The 18,309-nt window shown below is 36.4% G+C and overlaps 1 protein-coding gene and 1 pseudogene across 1 annotated transcript in view; one reads left to right on the forward strand and one right to left on the reverse strand.

Annotated features, from left to right (window-relative positions):
• The first annotated feature begins 314 nt into the window (after window positions 1-314).
• LOC113898020 lies at window positions 315-3,857 on the forward strand (annotated as a pseudogene).
• Window positions 3,858-6,472: 2,615 nt separating this feature from the next.
• Window positions 6,473-18,309, reverse strand: part of NMD3 (NMD3 ribosome export adaptor) — a 36,660-nt gene continuing 24,823 nt past the window's right edge. Inside the window, exons 11-16 of the mRNA XM_027542193.1 lie at window positions 18,072-18,217; window positions 11,981-12,093; window positions 11,133-11,205; window positions 9,671-9,777; window positions 8,313-8,383; window positions 6,473-7,873 (exon numbers count right to left, since the gene is read on the reverse strand). Of these exons, the coding sequence (XP_027397994.1) occupies window positions 7,743-7,873; window positions 8,313-8,383; window positions 9,671-9,777; window positions 11,133-11,205; window positions 11,981-12,093; window positions 18,072-18,217 (641 nt within the window). The 3' untranslated portion in view covers window positions 6,473-7,742. The remainder of the gene's footprint in view (window positions 7,874-8,312; window positions 8,384-9,670; window positions 9,778-11,132; window positions 11,206-11,980; window positions 12,094-18,071; window positions 18,218-18,309) is intronic.

Genomic DNA, 18,309 nt, shown 5'->3' on the forward strand with positions numbered 1-18,309 from the left:
GAAAACTATTTACTGTGTGTTGCACTTATCAGTTTGTGATGCTACTAGGTCACTAATGATGATACTGTAGTTCACTAATTATAATCAGTACTACTCAAATAAAATTTATCAAGCTTAGAATTAGATAGGTTTTAAGTAAAATGAAGTCTTGACCAACATAAATAACTCTCCCTACAAATCCCATTTACTGCCTCTCTAACACCATGTACATTTGCTTGATTTCTTATTTCATGGACAAACTCATAAGTAATTACTTAAAACTATGCCCATTTTTTAAAATACTGACTTCAATCAAATCATACTATTAACTACCTGAAGACTATGCACTGCACTTGCGTTGCCTTAAATAAATGCTAATTAGAAAAGTCTAGTTAGAGAGACAAGTACATATAAAAACAGTAACGAGGAGTAGATATCTACATTTTCTGGGGTGGCGACTGCTATGACAGCGGAGAGATGAGGCAGAAGCACAAAGGCGATCTCAGCCCTGCTCAGCTAATGATGCTGACCATAGGAGATGTTATTAAACAACTAATTGAAGCTCACGAACAGGGAAAAGACATTGATCTAAATAAGGTGAAGACCAGGACAGCTGCCAAATATGGGCTCTTGGCGCAGCCCCGCCTGGTGGACATCATCGCTGTGGTCCTGCCTCAGTATTGGAAGGTCTTGGTCCCCAAGCTCAAGGCGAAACCCATCAGAACTGCCAGTGGGACTGCTGTTGTGGCTGTCATGTGCAAACCCCACAGATGTCCACACATCAGTTTTACAGGAAATACATGTGTGTACTGCCCTGGCGGACCTGATTCAGATTTTGAATATTCCACCCAGTCTTACAATGAATATAAGCCAACCTCCACGTGAGCTATCCATACGAGGTATGACCCTTACCTGCAGACTAGAAACCAGATAGAACAGTTAAAACAACTTGGTCACAGGGTGGATAAAGTGGAATTTATCGTGATGGGTGGAACATTTATGGCCCATCCAGAAGAATACAGAGATTATTTTATTCAAGATTTACATGATGCCTTATCAGGACATACCTCCAACAATATTTATGAGGCCGTCAAGTACTCTGAGAGAAGCCTCACAAAGTGCATAGGAATTACTATTGAGACCAGACCAGATTACTGCATGAAGTGGCATCTCAGTGACATGTTGACCTACGGCTGCATAAGGCTAGAGATTGGGGTGCAGAGTGTCTATGAGGATGTGGCCAGAGATACCAACCGGGGCCACACTGTGAAGGCAGTGTGCGAGTCCTTCCACCTGGCCAAAGATTCTGGCTTCAAAGTGGTGGCTCACATGATGCCTGATCTGCTGAACGTGGGGCTGGAGAGAGACACTGAACAGTTTACAGAGTTTTTCAAGAACCCAGCTTTCCATCCTGACGGTTTGAAACTCTACCCTACCCTGGTGATTCGTGGGACAGGGCTCTATGAGCTCTGGAAGTCAGGAAGATACAAGAGTTATTCCCCCAGCGATCTGATCAAATTGGTGGCCCGGATCCTGGCCCTCATTCCCCCGTGGACTCGAGTGTACCACATGCAGAGAGATATTCCAATGCCGTTAGTCAGCTCAGGAGTGGAGCACGGAAACTTGAGAGAGCTGGCATTTGCAAGAATGAAAGACCTTGGAATACAGTGTCATGATGTGAGAACCAGAGAGGTTGGAATCCAAGAAATTCATCACAAAGTCTGGCCATACCAGGTTGAATTGGTGAGAAGAGATTATGTTGCAAATGGAGGCTGGGAAACCTTCTTATCGTACAAAGACCCAGATCAGGACATTTTGATTGGCCTCCTGAGATTACAGAAGTGTTCAGAGGAGACATTCCGTTTCGAATTGGTTGGGGGTGTGTCCATAGTCAAGAGCTGCACGTGTACGGAAGTGTGGTCCCTGTAAGCAGTCGGGATCCCACTAAATTCAGCATCAGGGCTTTGGTGGGCTACCGTCTATGGGTCGCACAGAGTCGGACACGACTGAAGCGACTTAGCAGCAGCAGTAGCAGCAACAAGCATAACTTGTGCCTAGATACTGGCTTTTAAAACCATTCTCCAATAAATGAAACCAGAATTTCTTGGCAAAATGGCTGATTCTAAAGCAGATTTATACAAAATGAGTCTGTAGTACCATAATTATGGTGGCAGAGAAGGGGAATGTGAAGGGCAAGGGAGACAAGGAATGGGGAAAGGGGAAGTAGAGAGAGGGGAGGAGGAGAAAGGAGAGGAAAAGGGAAAAAAACACATATACAAGCCCAATGGGATTGTGTCAAAGGAAGACCAACCAAAAGAGCTACAAATAGCTGAAGCTAGAACAACTCAAACAGCAAAGTACAGTAGTATTAGCTAATAACCTCAATATAAAGTAAGTACTCATGAGTCCATGTTGGTCTAAATAAATAACTGACCTAGTACAGATGTCCCTGAGAATCTGCAAAGGATTAGTTCCAGGACACCCCAGAGGCTCCAAACTACAAGGATAAAGGGCATAATATTTACACACTGCACACACCATGGTGTACACTTCAAATCATTTCTAGATTTATTTAAAATCCTTAATACAATGTAAAGTGAAAGTGTTGGTCGCCCAGTCGTGTCCAACTCTTTGCCACCCCATGAACTATGGCCCACCGGGCTTCTCCTTCCACAGACTTTCCAGGCAAGAACACTGGAGTGGGTTGCCATTTCCTTCTCCAGATCTTCCTGATCCAGGGATCAAACCCGGTCTCAGGCATTACAGGCAGACTCTTTACCATCTGAGCCACCAGTGAAGCACAATACAATGTAAATGCTATATAAATCACTGTAACTTTTCCCCAAATATTTTTTTACAAAATTTTTTAAAAGTGAAGTATAGTTAGTTGATTTACAATGGAACACTATATTGAAGGGAAAAATAGAACGGTTGTATGGATACAGAATGACCGTAAGTTTATTGTTTACCCTCATTGCTGACTTGGAGCTACGCTCGATGCCACTGATCAACAGCACAAGAGTATTGTATTGCATATTTCTAGCCCCAGAAATGGAGAAGGCAATGGCACCCCACTCCAGTATTCTTACCTGGAAAATCCCATGGACGGAGGAGCCTGGTAGGCCGCAGTCCATGGGGTCGTTAGGAGTCGGACATGACTGAGCGACTTCACTTTGACTTTTCACTTTCGTGCACTTAAGGAGGAAATGGCAACCCACTCCAGTGTTCTTGCCTGGAGAATCCCATGGACAGAGGAGCCTGGTGGGCTGCCGTCTATGGGGTCGCAGAGTCAGACATGACTGAAGCGACTTAGCAGCAGCAGCCAGCAGCAGGCCCAGAAAAGACCAAAATTCGAAGTACAGTTTCTACTGAATACACATCATTTTCACACCATCATAAAGTTGAACAATCCTAAACTGAACCACCATAAATCAGTGACCATCTGTACAAGCAGAATTGATACAGAAACACAGTGACTATCAAAACTACTTCTATTAAGTTTGAAATATTATAGATCTTGTTTTACCAGAAGGAATCCTCCAACATGCCTCTTTCCAAGGCAATAAGGCAGCTCTTTCAAAATGTATCAAACTGATTATTCTCCTTAAACTACTTTTAGGTAGAGAGAGTGAGACTGATTTCTTGCTTTCATCAAGGCTCACCACCTTACTGCTCAAGTTAGTTTAACATGTGACAGAACTGATAAACCGAGAATGAACAGCCTACATCTGTGCTTTTTATGACACCATTTCCTGATTCCTTAATTCCTAGGATGACTCAACTGAGGCTGGCCTATTTTTAAGTAAATTGGTCTATTTTTAGGAAAATTTGTCCCTATCATGAAAACAAGCCAAAAGCAGACTGCACAAAGGCCCTGAATAAGGGAAACCCAAAACTTGCTCAAAGAGTTCCATTATCAGCCTCCATGAATAAAATTAAATATATAGAGGAGAACATGTGAAAAGGACAAAGGAGCCAGACTGATGGCACACCCACTAGCCAACTACAGAACGTGAGCATCAATAGAAAAAATTAACAAAAAGAAAATAAATAATCTGATCTTTAAAAGTAGGCAAAGGTTTTGAACAGCAATTTTATCAGTTGAAGATATACATATATCAAGTAAGCATATGAAAAGATGCTCAACATAATAAGCCATCTTGTGTGTCTATGTGTGCCTGCTCAGTCATATGCAACTCTGCGACTCCATTAGGAAAATGTAAATTAAAAAAAGCCACAAAGCACACCATCTACTATCTATAAAAATGGTTAAAAAAAAAAAAATGACATCAAGTGGTAATGAGAATACACAGTAACTGAGATGCTGACACACTGCTGGTGGGAAAGCATGCGTGAGTGCTCAAGTCCCTTCAGTCGTGTGACCCCAGGACTATAGCCCACCAGGTTCCTCTGTCCACGGGGACTCTCCAGGCAAGAACACTGGAGTGGCTGCTATTCCCTTTGCCAGAGGATCTTCCCAACCCAGGGATCGAACCCACAGCTCCTGCACCTTCTGCAGTGCAGATGGAACTCTTTACTTCTGAACCACCAGGGAAGCCTGGTTGGAAACTTTCAAAAAGGCACAAATCAACTGGAAAACAGTTAAATACACAATACTATAAAGATCCAATAATCAGATCCCTAGTTATTTATCCCAGTAAAATGAAAACCTATGCAAAAATGTTCACAAGAGCTTTACTCCTAATCATCAAAACCTGGAAATTCAAATGTGTCTCAATAGGGGAATGGATAAACTGTGGTACAACCAATGTTAACAGTATTCAAAATAAAAATAACAAACTCTTGATATATACCACACCTTAGACAAATCTCAACTGCACATGCTATTTGAAAAGAAGCAGACTTAAGTGGCTACATACTGTATGATCTCATATTACATATTTTGGAAAAAGCAAACCCTAAGGTTAAAAAACAGACTGGAAGTTGGCAGGGGTGAAGGATAGGTGAATGGTTTGAAAACAAAGGGGTAGGGTAGCAAAGGGAATTCAGGGGAGCTGGGGAGGATGACAGGATTTTTTAAATTGTAGTGGCAATTATAAGGATCTCTACATGTTAAAATTCAAATAATGTAAATCAAAGCATATGCTTCACCATTTAAAAATTAATGAATTTAAAAAGAAAAATCAAGTTAAAATAACAACTGCAAAGGATCAAGTTTTTTAATCCCTTCAAACAGAAAACCAACTTAAAATAACCCAAGGTCTGAAAACACCTGGACTAATCAACACCATACATTTCCTGAGGCAATGCACTGAGAATTTACCACTACTTCTGGGGTAATCCTGCTAAAAGGGCTTAACATCATTGTGAGGAAATATCAGACCAGGCTAAACTGAGGCCATTCTACAAAAACAACTGGTTTGGACTCCTCAAAAATGCCAATTACACCTTTAAAAAAACTCAGGAACGGGCTCAGATCAAAGAAGTCCAGTAAGAGAACTCCACACAACACAATCTTAGATAAGGAGTTTATTATAGATGGGATAAATGACAAAATTTCAGTGTGGTCCACTGATTACATAACAATATTGTGTCAATGTTAATTCTCTGATTTTGATCATTGCACTGTGATTATGTAAGAAAATTCCTTGCTTTGGAGAGAAAAAAAAAACAAGTATTTAGGGCAGTACTAATAAATGGCTCAGGAAAAAAAAAAATATTTTAAAAGACAAAGAAAAAAAATAAGGTTGTGTTTACATTTGGCAAATATGAGTGAAGGGTTTCCAGGAATTCTTTTTACTATTCTGCAACTTTTGTCTGAAATTATGTCAAAATTCAATTATTTTTTAAAATAAACATCCTTCACGCTAAAAATAACAGATCAAGTTATCTAAAGGTAAGAATCACCATGAACACATTTAACAAAATTAAATGTGAGTCATGGAAATGCTCTTAGTACTTACTCCAAAACTGACCAGAGAACAGTGTCCCAGCACAAAGCCTGGAATTCTGGGTTCTACTGTGGCAAGGAACTAGCTTGATGCTGTTAAGCATCTTAACTACTGAAGCAACCCTCTCCCCTGGACTGCTTCCCTGTTCATCAAGGGCCTTTTGCCTATAAAATAGTGGCTTGACGTGGAGATCTGGCTATAAGAAAATAATCATATTGACTTAGAAATTATTCATATTTATAAACTGGGTTATAAATCAGGTTTCTGTGGTTCTGATTAATACCAGCACTTCTCAAATCGTATCAACTCTGGGACATCAACAATAGTATTTTGGGATCCATAAGCCTGGGAACTATCCTCTAAAATGGCAGATTTAGCAAGGCAGTACAACTGTGTACACAATCTTGGCTAACAGCTTTGCTTTTAGCTATATTCCCTCATCTTGTCACAGCTTTCTTTTAACCAACAGATTTCATTCCTCATAAAGACAACATCAAAACAAGTAACAAAACACTAATTCTATCTAAGAAAACTGCAAGAAACTTAAATATGACACAAACATAATCACTTCAAGGACACAAAAAAGGGCGAGATTGTTTTTATTTTCATGCTTTTTAAAGTCTTGACACAGGAAGAGATAAAGACAGACCACAGGTAAAAATTTTAAATATACAGACAGAAAAGAAGTCACTTTAGAAAGAACATAGCTTTATTCATAACTTCAGGATTAAGGAGTCAAATCTTAAATAGGAAAGTGTTTCATTCAGCACTTACTCAATTTCCTTATTTAGTGATATATATATAGAATTTATGAGTTGGCTCTTAGTTCTGGCATGCTCAGTTGTCTTGCTTATAGAAATAGGATCTTAAAACTTCATTTTCAGAACACTTTAAAAACCAAACCAATGCTTTCCCTTCAAGGATATGAAAGGTATTTCCTATTTAAATCTGATTCATGGTTTTATAAAGCAAGAAGAGCACATATTATTTCATCATCCATATGCTGGATTCTAACATTCTTTTTGATGGTGATGTGTTCAATGAAACAAACTTATAAAGACAGAATTCCTTCTCAATTTGTAAACCAAAATTTTAAAAGCAAAACCCTTGTAGAGACAGGAAGACATTTTTATAACATAAGCAGCTACAACACTAAGCTGCTGGCACAGACCAAAACAATTCAGGAATAAATTATTATTTAACCTTTCAATACTCTGTTTGCTGTATAATTTGTAAATATTTTAAATATATCTTCTTCTGCAACAAAAAATAAGATTATCCCCACCTTAACAGCTTTTGAAGATGTAGATACTATAAATAAAAAAAGGTAACTTTTCTACTGAATGTCCAGTTATAAACTGAACCCCTAATTTTCCTATCCCAAGGATATAAAAATGATCTAAAGTAGATTAAAGTGCCCTACAAGTTGATCCTAAAAATGACTTTTCATATGCTCTTCCACTAAAGCAATCAATATAAAAAGAATGTAAAAGCATGTTTAGTGCTTGAAGGTTTAGATAACCTCCAAGGAATCACAACTTGCAAGCTTTTAAACCCAGGGCTATACAATATATGAAAATACTAATGTCTCATAAAAAAAGCAAGCCAATAAACCTATTTGTAAATGGCCTAAATTTCAGTAATAATTCCATTCTCTGTAATTTTTTATCTAAACCTTCAAAGCCATCAACTTTTCAGTTCTTCAAGTGAGCAACTGAAACAGTTGCATTTATTCAGGTTTAAAACTAAATTTCTCTTCTCTCAACGTGAAGGCATAGACAGAACAGACAGTAAAAGTATTTTGCCCAACATCCTGACCCTACAGATGTGGAAACCATATACAACATGATCTCATGTCATCATCGATTCACCTTCACCACCAGTAGCATCTTGAGAAATGTGAAGGTCTTCAAGCATCTCAGCCAGACTAATTCGAGGTGCTCCTTCATCATCTGTGTCACTTTCCACAGGAATGGTTGAATCTAAAACAAAATATAAAGAGAACTTCAAATAAATACAAACATAGAAATATGTAAATACCTGTCCTCCCCATCATTACTACTATTTAACCATATTATATCTGTAGCACTTATATCACATCCAGAGCAGGCATTTAAATATGCACTGAATGACTGAACTTGCATAAATGTATGAATAACTACCCATTTGTATAGGGGACAGCAAATTGAGGGATCATGCTAGGATGCAAATTATATAAATGTAGCAAAGTAAGCAGTATTTTACTGTTGTGAAAGTTTGGGATTTTTTTTTAGGGGGAAGATGGGTAAATGTTTATAGAGTAGTTTTAGAACATACAATAAAAGTGGTTTATGGAATCGAAGTTTAAGATATCAAGATACTCATAGTGCAGTAATTATTTATTTACAGAAGATACAACTTAAATAATCCTTATTCACCAACCTCTATAAATGTTCACATTTTTTCTAATTGCTTCATCTTCTTCAAGATCTTCAAGGAAATCTTGGTATTGCCTACAGAAGGATAAAGAAACATTTAAGTATCTCTCCTTTACCAAAAAGTATGAAGTTAATGTCTTCTTCATTTTCATTATTACAAGGTGTGTTCCAAGTATTAAAATCTTTAAAAATAATAACTGAAGGTCAAATATGGATCTTAAATAAACACTGACAAGTTTTTGAAAAATATTTTCCTTCAAAATTACCTGATTAATAAGAAACAATACACACTTGAATATAAGTGAAAGTAGCTCAGTCATGTCTGACTCTTTATGACCCAAATCACTATACAGGCCATGAAATTCTCCAGGCCAGAATCCTGGAGTGGGTAGCCATTCTCTTCCGCAGGTGATCTTCCCAACCTAGGGATCGAACCCAGGTCTCCCACATTGCAGGCAGATTCTTTACCAGCTAACTCAGAAGGGAAGCCCAAGAATACTGGAGTGGGTAGCCTGTCCCTTCTCCAGCAGATCTTCCTGACCCAGGAATCAACCAGGGTCTTCTGCATTGCATGCAGAATCTTTACCAACTAAACTATCAGGGAAGCCCCACTTGAATATAAGAGGACATTAAATATAAGACAATGAGAAGACCCCTTCATACTTTACCCTCTCCCTCAAAAAATGTATAGCCAAGTTGAAATACAAACATTTTTAAGACTATAGATGAAACAGTCAAATATGTACTTACAATATCTATTTAATATTATATATTTATACATACGTACTTATTTTAAATTACACTATGAGACTATATTTTATAAATACTGCTGTCTCCCACTCACATTTCAAGACACTTTATTTAAACTTTTCATTTTCGTAGATACCAATATTATTAATGTCATCATTAAGGCCACTCTTCCAATCACACAATAAATTTTTCTAGAACACAGCACCTTCATTTCTCCTTAAATTGAAAATCAGCATATTTGGTATCAAAGAGCTGTTTTCTTTTACACTAAGTCATAAGTACTCATTTGCTCTCTGTGATAGCCACAAGGTTATTATTATACCTTGTGGATTATACTCTGGACCCAAAAGAACTCATTATATTTTCAAATGAATCATCTATAACAACATTGTAATCGTCAGGTCACAAATCAGGAAAAAATAACTAGATCTGTGGTAAAGGTCATTATATCTGCTCATCGTGATCCAAACAACATATTGATAAGTAAACAAAATTAATATTGAGTGCAAGAAGCAACCGTGTGGTAACTATTTCTTGATGATATAAAAACCATAAAGATTTATCAAAAGGATTTCCTTTGAGACAATGTAAAAAGTATAAACAAAGTGCGACCTTTCATCATCTGTATCTGTGTTTTCTCTATCTCTTGCAAGCTCTTTTAGTTTCCAGTTCCTACGACGCTGACGTCTGGTACGGTCATAGCTCTTCTTGATTAATACCTAAAGAAAAATTTGCAAAATTACAAAAAATGGGAACTAAGTAACAGGACCTCAAAAGCCAATAAAATTTTTTAAATGAAAGGTTATGGGAATGTCAGAAAGACCGCCAACTGATGATAGTGGTTATACCTCAAAGGAAAGGAGTACAGATCAAGAAGCAGTGTCAGAACTTTCAACATTTTTATTAATGTACTTAATATTTTATGAGAATGCATTTAGCCTTATGTGTATAACTGCTAAATTTACTAACTGAAATTTTCCAGTGACTGAGACTTTTTAATATTAAAAATTTCATGTTTCTGGTGGTTTTTTCCTTCTGTTACATCAAAGTTCAGTTTTCTGCTACCATTCATGTAAGTCATTCTGAAACATTATCAAAGGAAGACAATTTTTCTCCCTCATATTCCTACTAATAAATACTTATAGACTACATATATATATTCACAACTATATGTCCTAGAACAATTTAATAAAGTGGGGATAAAATAATTTCACAAAATCTTGTAAGACCATTTTAATCTCTTTATGACCTCTTTGAAAAATACCGATTTAGACTTACACCTAAACCACGTTTCTATTTCCTAATTTATTAATTAATAAAAGCACAATTGGGTGATGAGGAGGGGAGTCCTTCTTATGCCACAACTTGATTTCTGCCCACAGTTTCTAAAGAGATCAATATTTATTTTAAAACATTAAGTTAAGCAAGCAGGAAATAGCCTTTCACATTTCACATTCACTGTTGCTCCTGATTCTTATAAACTCATGTTAAAAATTAACATTTTTTTTTTCTGGAAGTAACATCCTTTCTCTTAAGACTTAATACTGTGAAGATTATTTTCAACTAATAATTATACTCAAACCTGAATGATGGTGTTAATTTTAAATGCCTTCTTAACAATACATGAGGGACTTTCCTGGCAGTGGTTAAGACTCCACGCTTCCACTGTAGGAAGCACGGGCTCGATCGCCGGTCAGGGAACTAATAAGATCTATATGAGCTGCCACCAAAAAATGAAGAAAAAAGGCATGAAATAAACTGAGCCTAAAAGAATGAACAGAATAAAGGTCATCGTTTTTAGCTGTAAATTTATTTTTGCTCTATGGATACTATCAAGCAATTTGACAGAATGAAAATTTGGTAAGAGAAAACAAAAAACTCAATAAATCTTGGATTTTGAGATTAAGAATAATTATCTTACATAAAGATTTTGCTATTATAACTTAACTGCAATTTCAAAAGAAATATCTAAGTTTATTATTTTCAAAAAATGTGAACTCGTGCATCTTCCCCATAACAATTACATTAATCCCCATCAACACAAGAAAAAGGGGGGAAAAATCTAAAGCCTTACCACATCTGGGACTCTATCTGATTTCATTTTGTTGACATGCTCATCATTTAAGTTACAGTTGACCAAATCAAACCTGAAATGAAAACAATGAAACAATTAATGAAACACTTACTCTTTCCATGTTGTTTTATAAATAATCACCTAACAGTTCCTCCTAAGATCAAGCATTTAATACGCTTTCCCAATTCAGAAGTTGTGCAGTAAATAGGCTTCTACAGATCATAGCAAAGATAATAATGCATTCTATCTCTAAGTTTCACAAGTCATCCACTATTGCCCACCTTACCATACTCTTGTAAAAGAACAAAACAGATATATCTCAGTCTAATGTAAAGATTCAGTTAGATGGCTCCATTTCTTATAAACAACAAAAACAAAACACCCTTCATTCTCCAGTAAAAAGAACTGAAACTCCAAGAGCAAAAGTAATGTTTAAGGCAAGCTTATTAACTTCTGCATCAGAATGGGCTATCCTATGCCCATAAAGACCCCTTACATATATAGCTGCCATATTTTAACAGTGAAATTTATTTTAACAGCATATGCCTAACAAAAAACCACTTGCTCCCCAAAAAACTATACACATAATCTTATCATACAATTTCAGGGATCAATTACTCAAATCTTATAACAAATGACTCTAAGATAATGGCCAAAATGAAATAATTATAAGCTTCTGTCCAATCAGTAATTTAATTTATTATCAATAATAAAGTGAGCTATATAGCTCCTAAGAATTCTTAAATTCTTTTTAGGATAAACAACTTTATTTTAGATAGCTCTGCTGGCTCCCAGAGAAAATTTGCAATGCTACTGGGCAGTTTAAAATAATATAAAATTATACAAACCCCAACACCAGGTCTCCAGGATTTAGAAGATGTCCCAAATGAGTGCGACAAAAATACTGTTTATCTGTATTCATTTCAGATGTTTTCTGTACCCAGACTTCCCCGAGGGTATGCTTAACAGGGAAGAAAATGAACTCTTCAATAATCTAGGCATAATTTAAAAAGTATCTCATAGAAAAGTTAAATACAATGTTGATTTTGGTTTCTGATTTTCATTTTAAATTAAAAGTGTTTGACTTTCCAGACCTCTGAAACACTGTCAAAATTAACCAATTACTGAACTATGAGTAGAGAAAAACTCATAAGTAATTCATAAAATAAATATTTTTGTTAAGATTTTATTCAAGGCTTCTAAAAACATTAACATTGTCACCAAAGCAGACACATATGTAGAACTTTCGAAAGAAATGTATTCACAGGGAGATCATCCAACAAAGACTGAGCAAAAAGAATAAAGTACATTCATCCATGCGTGTGCTCAGTCATGTACAATTCTTTGCGATCCCATAGACTGTAGCCCGCCAGGCCCCACTGTCCATGGGATCTCCAGGCAAGAATATTGGAGTAGGGTGCCATTTCCTTCTCCAGGGAATTTTCCCAACCCCGAATCTCCTGCACTGGCAGGTAGATTCTTTACCACTGCACATCTGGGAAGCCACCTACTAAAAAAGCAGGGGAATCTTCATTTAAATACAGCAAATATCTTAAGTAACACCTTATGTTTTACACATAAGGTTAAAAACACCAGAGTTCATAGAAAATAATTTAACAATCCCAGCAGCACCACTGCCACAACAGCATCCAAATCATCAAATTAATTTTCTGAGTGTCTACTATTTTGAGGCATAACTTTTTAAAAAAACTATCATGGAAACATCATCTCAAGTTTGAACTTTTTAAGCAAAAAACCACTAGGGCCCTTTCCAACATGGAATTTTACAAGCAATTGTAAATGACATTTCAAATTTCCTGGCTGAATTAAGTATAGCCATGCCAATACCTTAACAAAAACAAACCCAAGTAAAATGGGATTCAGAGCAAAACACTAAGAATTATAGATAGAATTAAAGAATCTCAAAGAGTTAAAAAGAAGAGATAAAGATAGAGGAAAAAACTGAAGTTAACAGGTCCTGGATTTAGGGGAAAACTGGGGTGGGGGGACAGAGGGGAGCAAATTACCAGGAAAAGACTAAGTTCTAACAATGTATTTTCTGAAAACAAAAAAAACATATATCTAGCTTTATATATGTTGGAGAAGAAGTGGTGGTGTTTAAATGATAAGTGTCTGCTCTTAAATACTGCTTTCATAGTAGAAGAAATAGGACTGACATGCTTGAAGAAATATATGATTTCAGATACTGGGGTAAGAACTACACAATGTGATTTTAGAACACCTAAATGTTGTGGTGTTATCCCAAAACATAACAACGCTTTCAAAGACTAGTAAAGAAAGTCATGTCAAAGGATATAAGAATACACCTACAGCTATTAAGAAACTGAGTCAATAATTAATAATCTTTCAAAACAGAAAGCATTAGGCCCTGATGGATTCACTGGTGAATTCTAGCAAACATTTAAGGGAGATATACCATTCCTCTAGAATCTTCTCAAGAAGGCAGAAGCACAGGGAACACTTCCTAACTCATTGACAAGCCCAACATTACCCTAAAATCAATACCAGACAAAGACATTACAAGGAAAGTAAACTACAGACCAATCTCTCATGAACATAGATTTAAAACTCAACAAAATATAAAAGAACTGTACACCATTATCAAGTGGAATTTAACACATGTATGCAAGGCTAGTTCAATATTTGAAAATCAAGTTAATGGAGCCCATCAGTCATTAACAACAAGCTAAAAACAAAAAAAAATCACACAATGATATCAATACATAAAAAGCATTTGACAAAATCTAACACTCATTCATGATAAAAACTCTCAGTAAACTAGAAATAGAAGGAAAACTTCCTTCACTTGATAAGGAGTATCTATTTAAAAATTACAACTAACATTATACTTAATGGTCAGAAACTTGGAGCTTTCCCTCTAAGATCAGGTACAAGGCAAGAATGTCCCCTCTCACTACTCATTTGCAATATCCTACTGGAAACCCTAGCTAATACAAAAGATAAGGAAATGAAAGGTATATAGACCAGGAAGGTGAAAATAAAATTATCTTTACAGATGACACGGTCATCTACAAAGAAAACTTAAATGGACCAAAAAGCTCCTGAATATATTTAGCAAGGTAACAGGATACAAGGTTATAAATGAAAGTCATCTTCCTGTTTACCAATACAAAAAATGATACTTGAAATGTTAAAACACCATTTACATTAGCACCCAAAACTTAAGTCTAACAAACTATAAGATCTGTATGGGGAAAACTACAAAACTCTCATGAACAAAATCAAACAAATAAAACACAAAGATGTTACATGTTCATAGACAGGAAAACTCAATATTGCCAAGATTTAAGTTCTGCCCAATTTGACCTATAGATTTATGCAATTCTGATCAAAATCCCACATTAAGCCACATAGGTATAATATACAACATGAAGAAAACAGTCAGTCATACTATAATACCTTCGTATGGCAACAGATGGTAACTAGACTTACCATGGTGATCATTTCATAATATTATGCAAATATCAAATCACTTGTATATAGAAAATAAACTACTGTACATCAACTACGTTTCAATTTTTTTTTTAATCCCAATAAGATTTTTTTGTGGGTATCAACAACTGATTTTAAAGTTTAAATAGATAAGCAAAATACCCTGAATAGTCAACAAGATTTTGAAGGAGAAGAATAAAGTTGTAGCAATGACACTACCTAACTTTAAGACTTACCATACTGCTACAGTAATCAAGGCAGTGTGGTACTGACAAAAGAATAAACAAATACATCAATGGAACAAAATAGAATCCAGAAGTGTACCCACATAAATACAGTCAACTGATCTTTGACAAGGGAGCAAAGGCAATACAATGGAGCAAAGACAGTCTTTTCAACAAATGGCGCTTGATCAACCGGATGCATGCATGCAAGTTGCTTTAGTCATGTCTGACTCTTCGCAACCCTATGGACCATAGCCCGCCAGGCTCCTCTCTCCACAGGATTCTCCAGGCAAGAATGCTGGAGTGGGTTGCCACGCCCTCCTCCAGGGAATGCTCCCAACCCAGGGATCAAACCCATGTCTCCTGCAACTCTTGCACTGCAGGAAGATTCTTTACTGCTGACTCACCAGGAAAGCCCGATCAACTGGATATTGGCATGCAAAAAAAAAAAAACAGTCGATCTAGACACAAACCTTACACCTTCCACAAAAACTAACTCAAAATGGATCATAGACCTAACTGGAAAACACACAACTACAAAACTCCTAGAAGATAACAAAAGAAAAAAATCTAGCTGACCTTGGGTTTGGCAATGACTTTGTAAGTAAAACAAAGGCAGGATCCATGAAAGAACAGTTGATAAACTGAACTTCATTAAATTAGAAACTTCTGCTCTATGAAAGACAATGTCAAGAGAATAAGAAGATGAATTATACTCGGAGAAAATATTTCCAGAAAACACATCTAACAAAGGACATCATCCAAAATACATAAATAACTCTTAAAACTCAAAAATAAGAAAAAAACAATCTGATTAAAAAAAATGGGCCAAAGACATTAACAGACAACTCACAAAAGAAGACATACAGATAGCAGATAAGCATGAACAAATACTCCTCATCATGCGTTATCAGGGAAATATAAATTGACAATGAGATACTATCATATACCTATTAGGATGGCCCAACTCCTAAACACGGATAAATCCCAAATCCTGACACCAACTGTTGGTGAAGATGTGGAGTAACAGGAACTCTCATACACTGCTGCTGCTGCTGCTAAGTCCCTTCAGTCATGTCCGACTCTGTGCGACCCCACAGACGGCAGCCCACCAGGCTCCCCTGTCCCTGGGATTCTCCAGACAAGAACACTGGAGTGGGTTGCCATTTCCTTCTCCAATGCATGAAAGTGAAAAGTGAAAGTGAAGTCGCTCAGTCGTGTCCGACTCTTCGAGACCCCATGGACCGCAGCCCACCAGGCTCCTCTGTCCATGGGATTTTCCAGGCAAGAGTACTGGAGTGGGGTGCCATTGCCTTCTCCAATACACTGCTAGTGGGAGTGCAAAATGATACCATCACTTTGGAAGGCACTTCGGTGGTTTCTTACAGAATTAAATATGTTCCTTGGTATTTACCCAAAGAAGCTGAAAACTTATGTCCACACAAAAACATGCAAAGGAATGTTTACAGTAACTTACTCATAACTGCCAAAACTTGGAAGCAACCAATATGTCCTTCAGTAGGTGAATGAGTAAACTGTGGGATATCAAGATAATACTTTGCATTTACCAAAAAAAAAGCTATTAAGCCAAGACATGGAGGAACCTTAGACACACATTACTAAGTGAAAGAAGCCAATATAAACAGACTACACAAGTCCAATAGGAGAAGACTGTATGACAGTCTGGAAAAGGCAAAACTATAAAGACAGTATTTACAAAAAAAAAAACAAAAACAAACAGTGATTGCCAGGGGTTAGGAGGGAACACAGCAGGTTCTAAAGGGAATGAAAATATCCTGCATACTATAATGATGGATGCTATAATGATAGATACATGTCATTATATTAATACATTTGTCCAAACTCATAGATAGTACAATACTAAGAGTGAACTGTAATGTCAAATATGTAATCGTTTTGTGTGATTATAACATGTCAACGTGGACATAAACTGTATGTCCATAAATCTATTCATAAATTGTAACAAATGTACCACTCTTTTGGTGGGGGAAAGGCAATGACAATGGAGGAGGCTACCAATGTGTGGAGGCAAGGGGTATACAGGAAATCTTTTATCGCATCTTAATTTTGGTATGAACCTAAAACTGCTCTAAAAAAAAATCTTTCTCCAGGCGATCTCGACCCAGGGATTGAACTCTGGTCTCCTGCATTGCAGGTGGATTCTTTATCATCTGAGGTACCAGGGAAGCCCCCCCACCTACCCTCACCCAAAAAAAGTAAAAGTTATTAAAAAAAAAAAAAAAAACAACTTTTTTAAAGGACAGAAACTATTCTGAAGAGGCTGCTACTGGCTACATTTGAGGCAATCTGAGTAGAAGGGAGGGAGGCAGTGAAGGAAGGAAGGAGGCGGGAGAAGGCAGGAACAAAGGGAAAAACTTCAAAAATTTCAACAAAGATATCTGGCTATCAAACAATCAAACATTACTTGCTTCCTGATATATCACAAAAGGTACATATCATCACCTCTGAAATGTTCTGACCAAAAAAAAAAATTAACCTAAATTTAAATGAGACTTCAGATCCACTTTTAAAGGAAATATAAGAGATTATGAAGCAAGTTAAATAACATCATGAGGAAATGAGAATATAAATCCACAAAATAAATGGCCTAGTTGCCTTAGAAAGTTGGTATCATAAAAAAAAAAAATTAGAAAAAAAGAGCGGGTACTATTATTAATATTTAAGAGGTACAGTCAGTCCCCAGATAGGTACTGGTGTTAACAAACCATAAAAGACACTTTGGGACAAATGAAGAAATTTGGCAAGCTATGTAGTTGATATGTATGATAATACTTTGATTATGTAGCAAAGGTTTCTAGTTTTTACAGATGCATATTGAAGTATTCAGTATTTAGTGATAATATATATATATTTAATTCAAAATGTTTGACATTTTTTAAAAAGTGAAAGCGGGTTAAGCTTCTCATTTGCTCCTTCTGTACAAAAAGTAAAAGAAATACTTTTTCATAATAACATTTTAATATTAAAGAGAAAGAATTAACTTACCAGACAGCGTAAGTCTGATAGTTTTCACCACAATGGCCACATGTTAAAAGCAAATGGCATACAAACACAAAACCCATTTTTAACTGAATGTGGTGTTAGCTTATTTGGAACCACAGTTTGGAATTACTAACAAATTAAAACCAAAAAAAGAGTGAGAGAGGGAGACTAAAACAGTAAGTTAGGATTAGGGGAAGGTGAACAGGATGGAACTTACCTTTTTTGATATCATTCCAGCACCTGCACTGCGTTTTATATCTTGGACTATGCTGCATTCCATAACAATAAACTCCTCCAGTTGTTTGGGATGGCATAAACTATTGAAAGGGTGACTCCAAAAAGTGTTCCCATCAATATCTGCAACTAAGAGCAAACACAGAACATTAAAGAACGAAAGAACTGAAGTATTTCAAAAGCCATCAAATGTGTTAACTAGGAAGAAGTTGATACAGTGA

The sequence above is a fragment of the Bos indicus x Bos taurus genome, chromosome 1, assembly GCF_003369695.1.
Source record: "Bos indicus x Bos taurus breed Angus x Brahman F1 hybrid chromosome 1, Bos_hybrid_MaternalHap_v2.0, whole genome shotgun sequence".
In the NCBI taxonomy this organism is placed as follows: domain Eukaryota; kingdom Metazoa; phylum Chordata; class Mammalia; order Artiodactyla; family Bovidae; genus Bos; species Bos indicus x Bos taurus.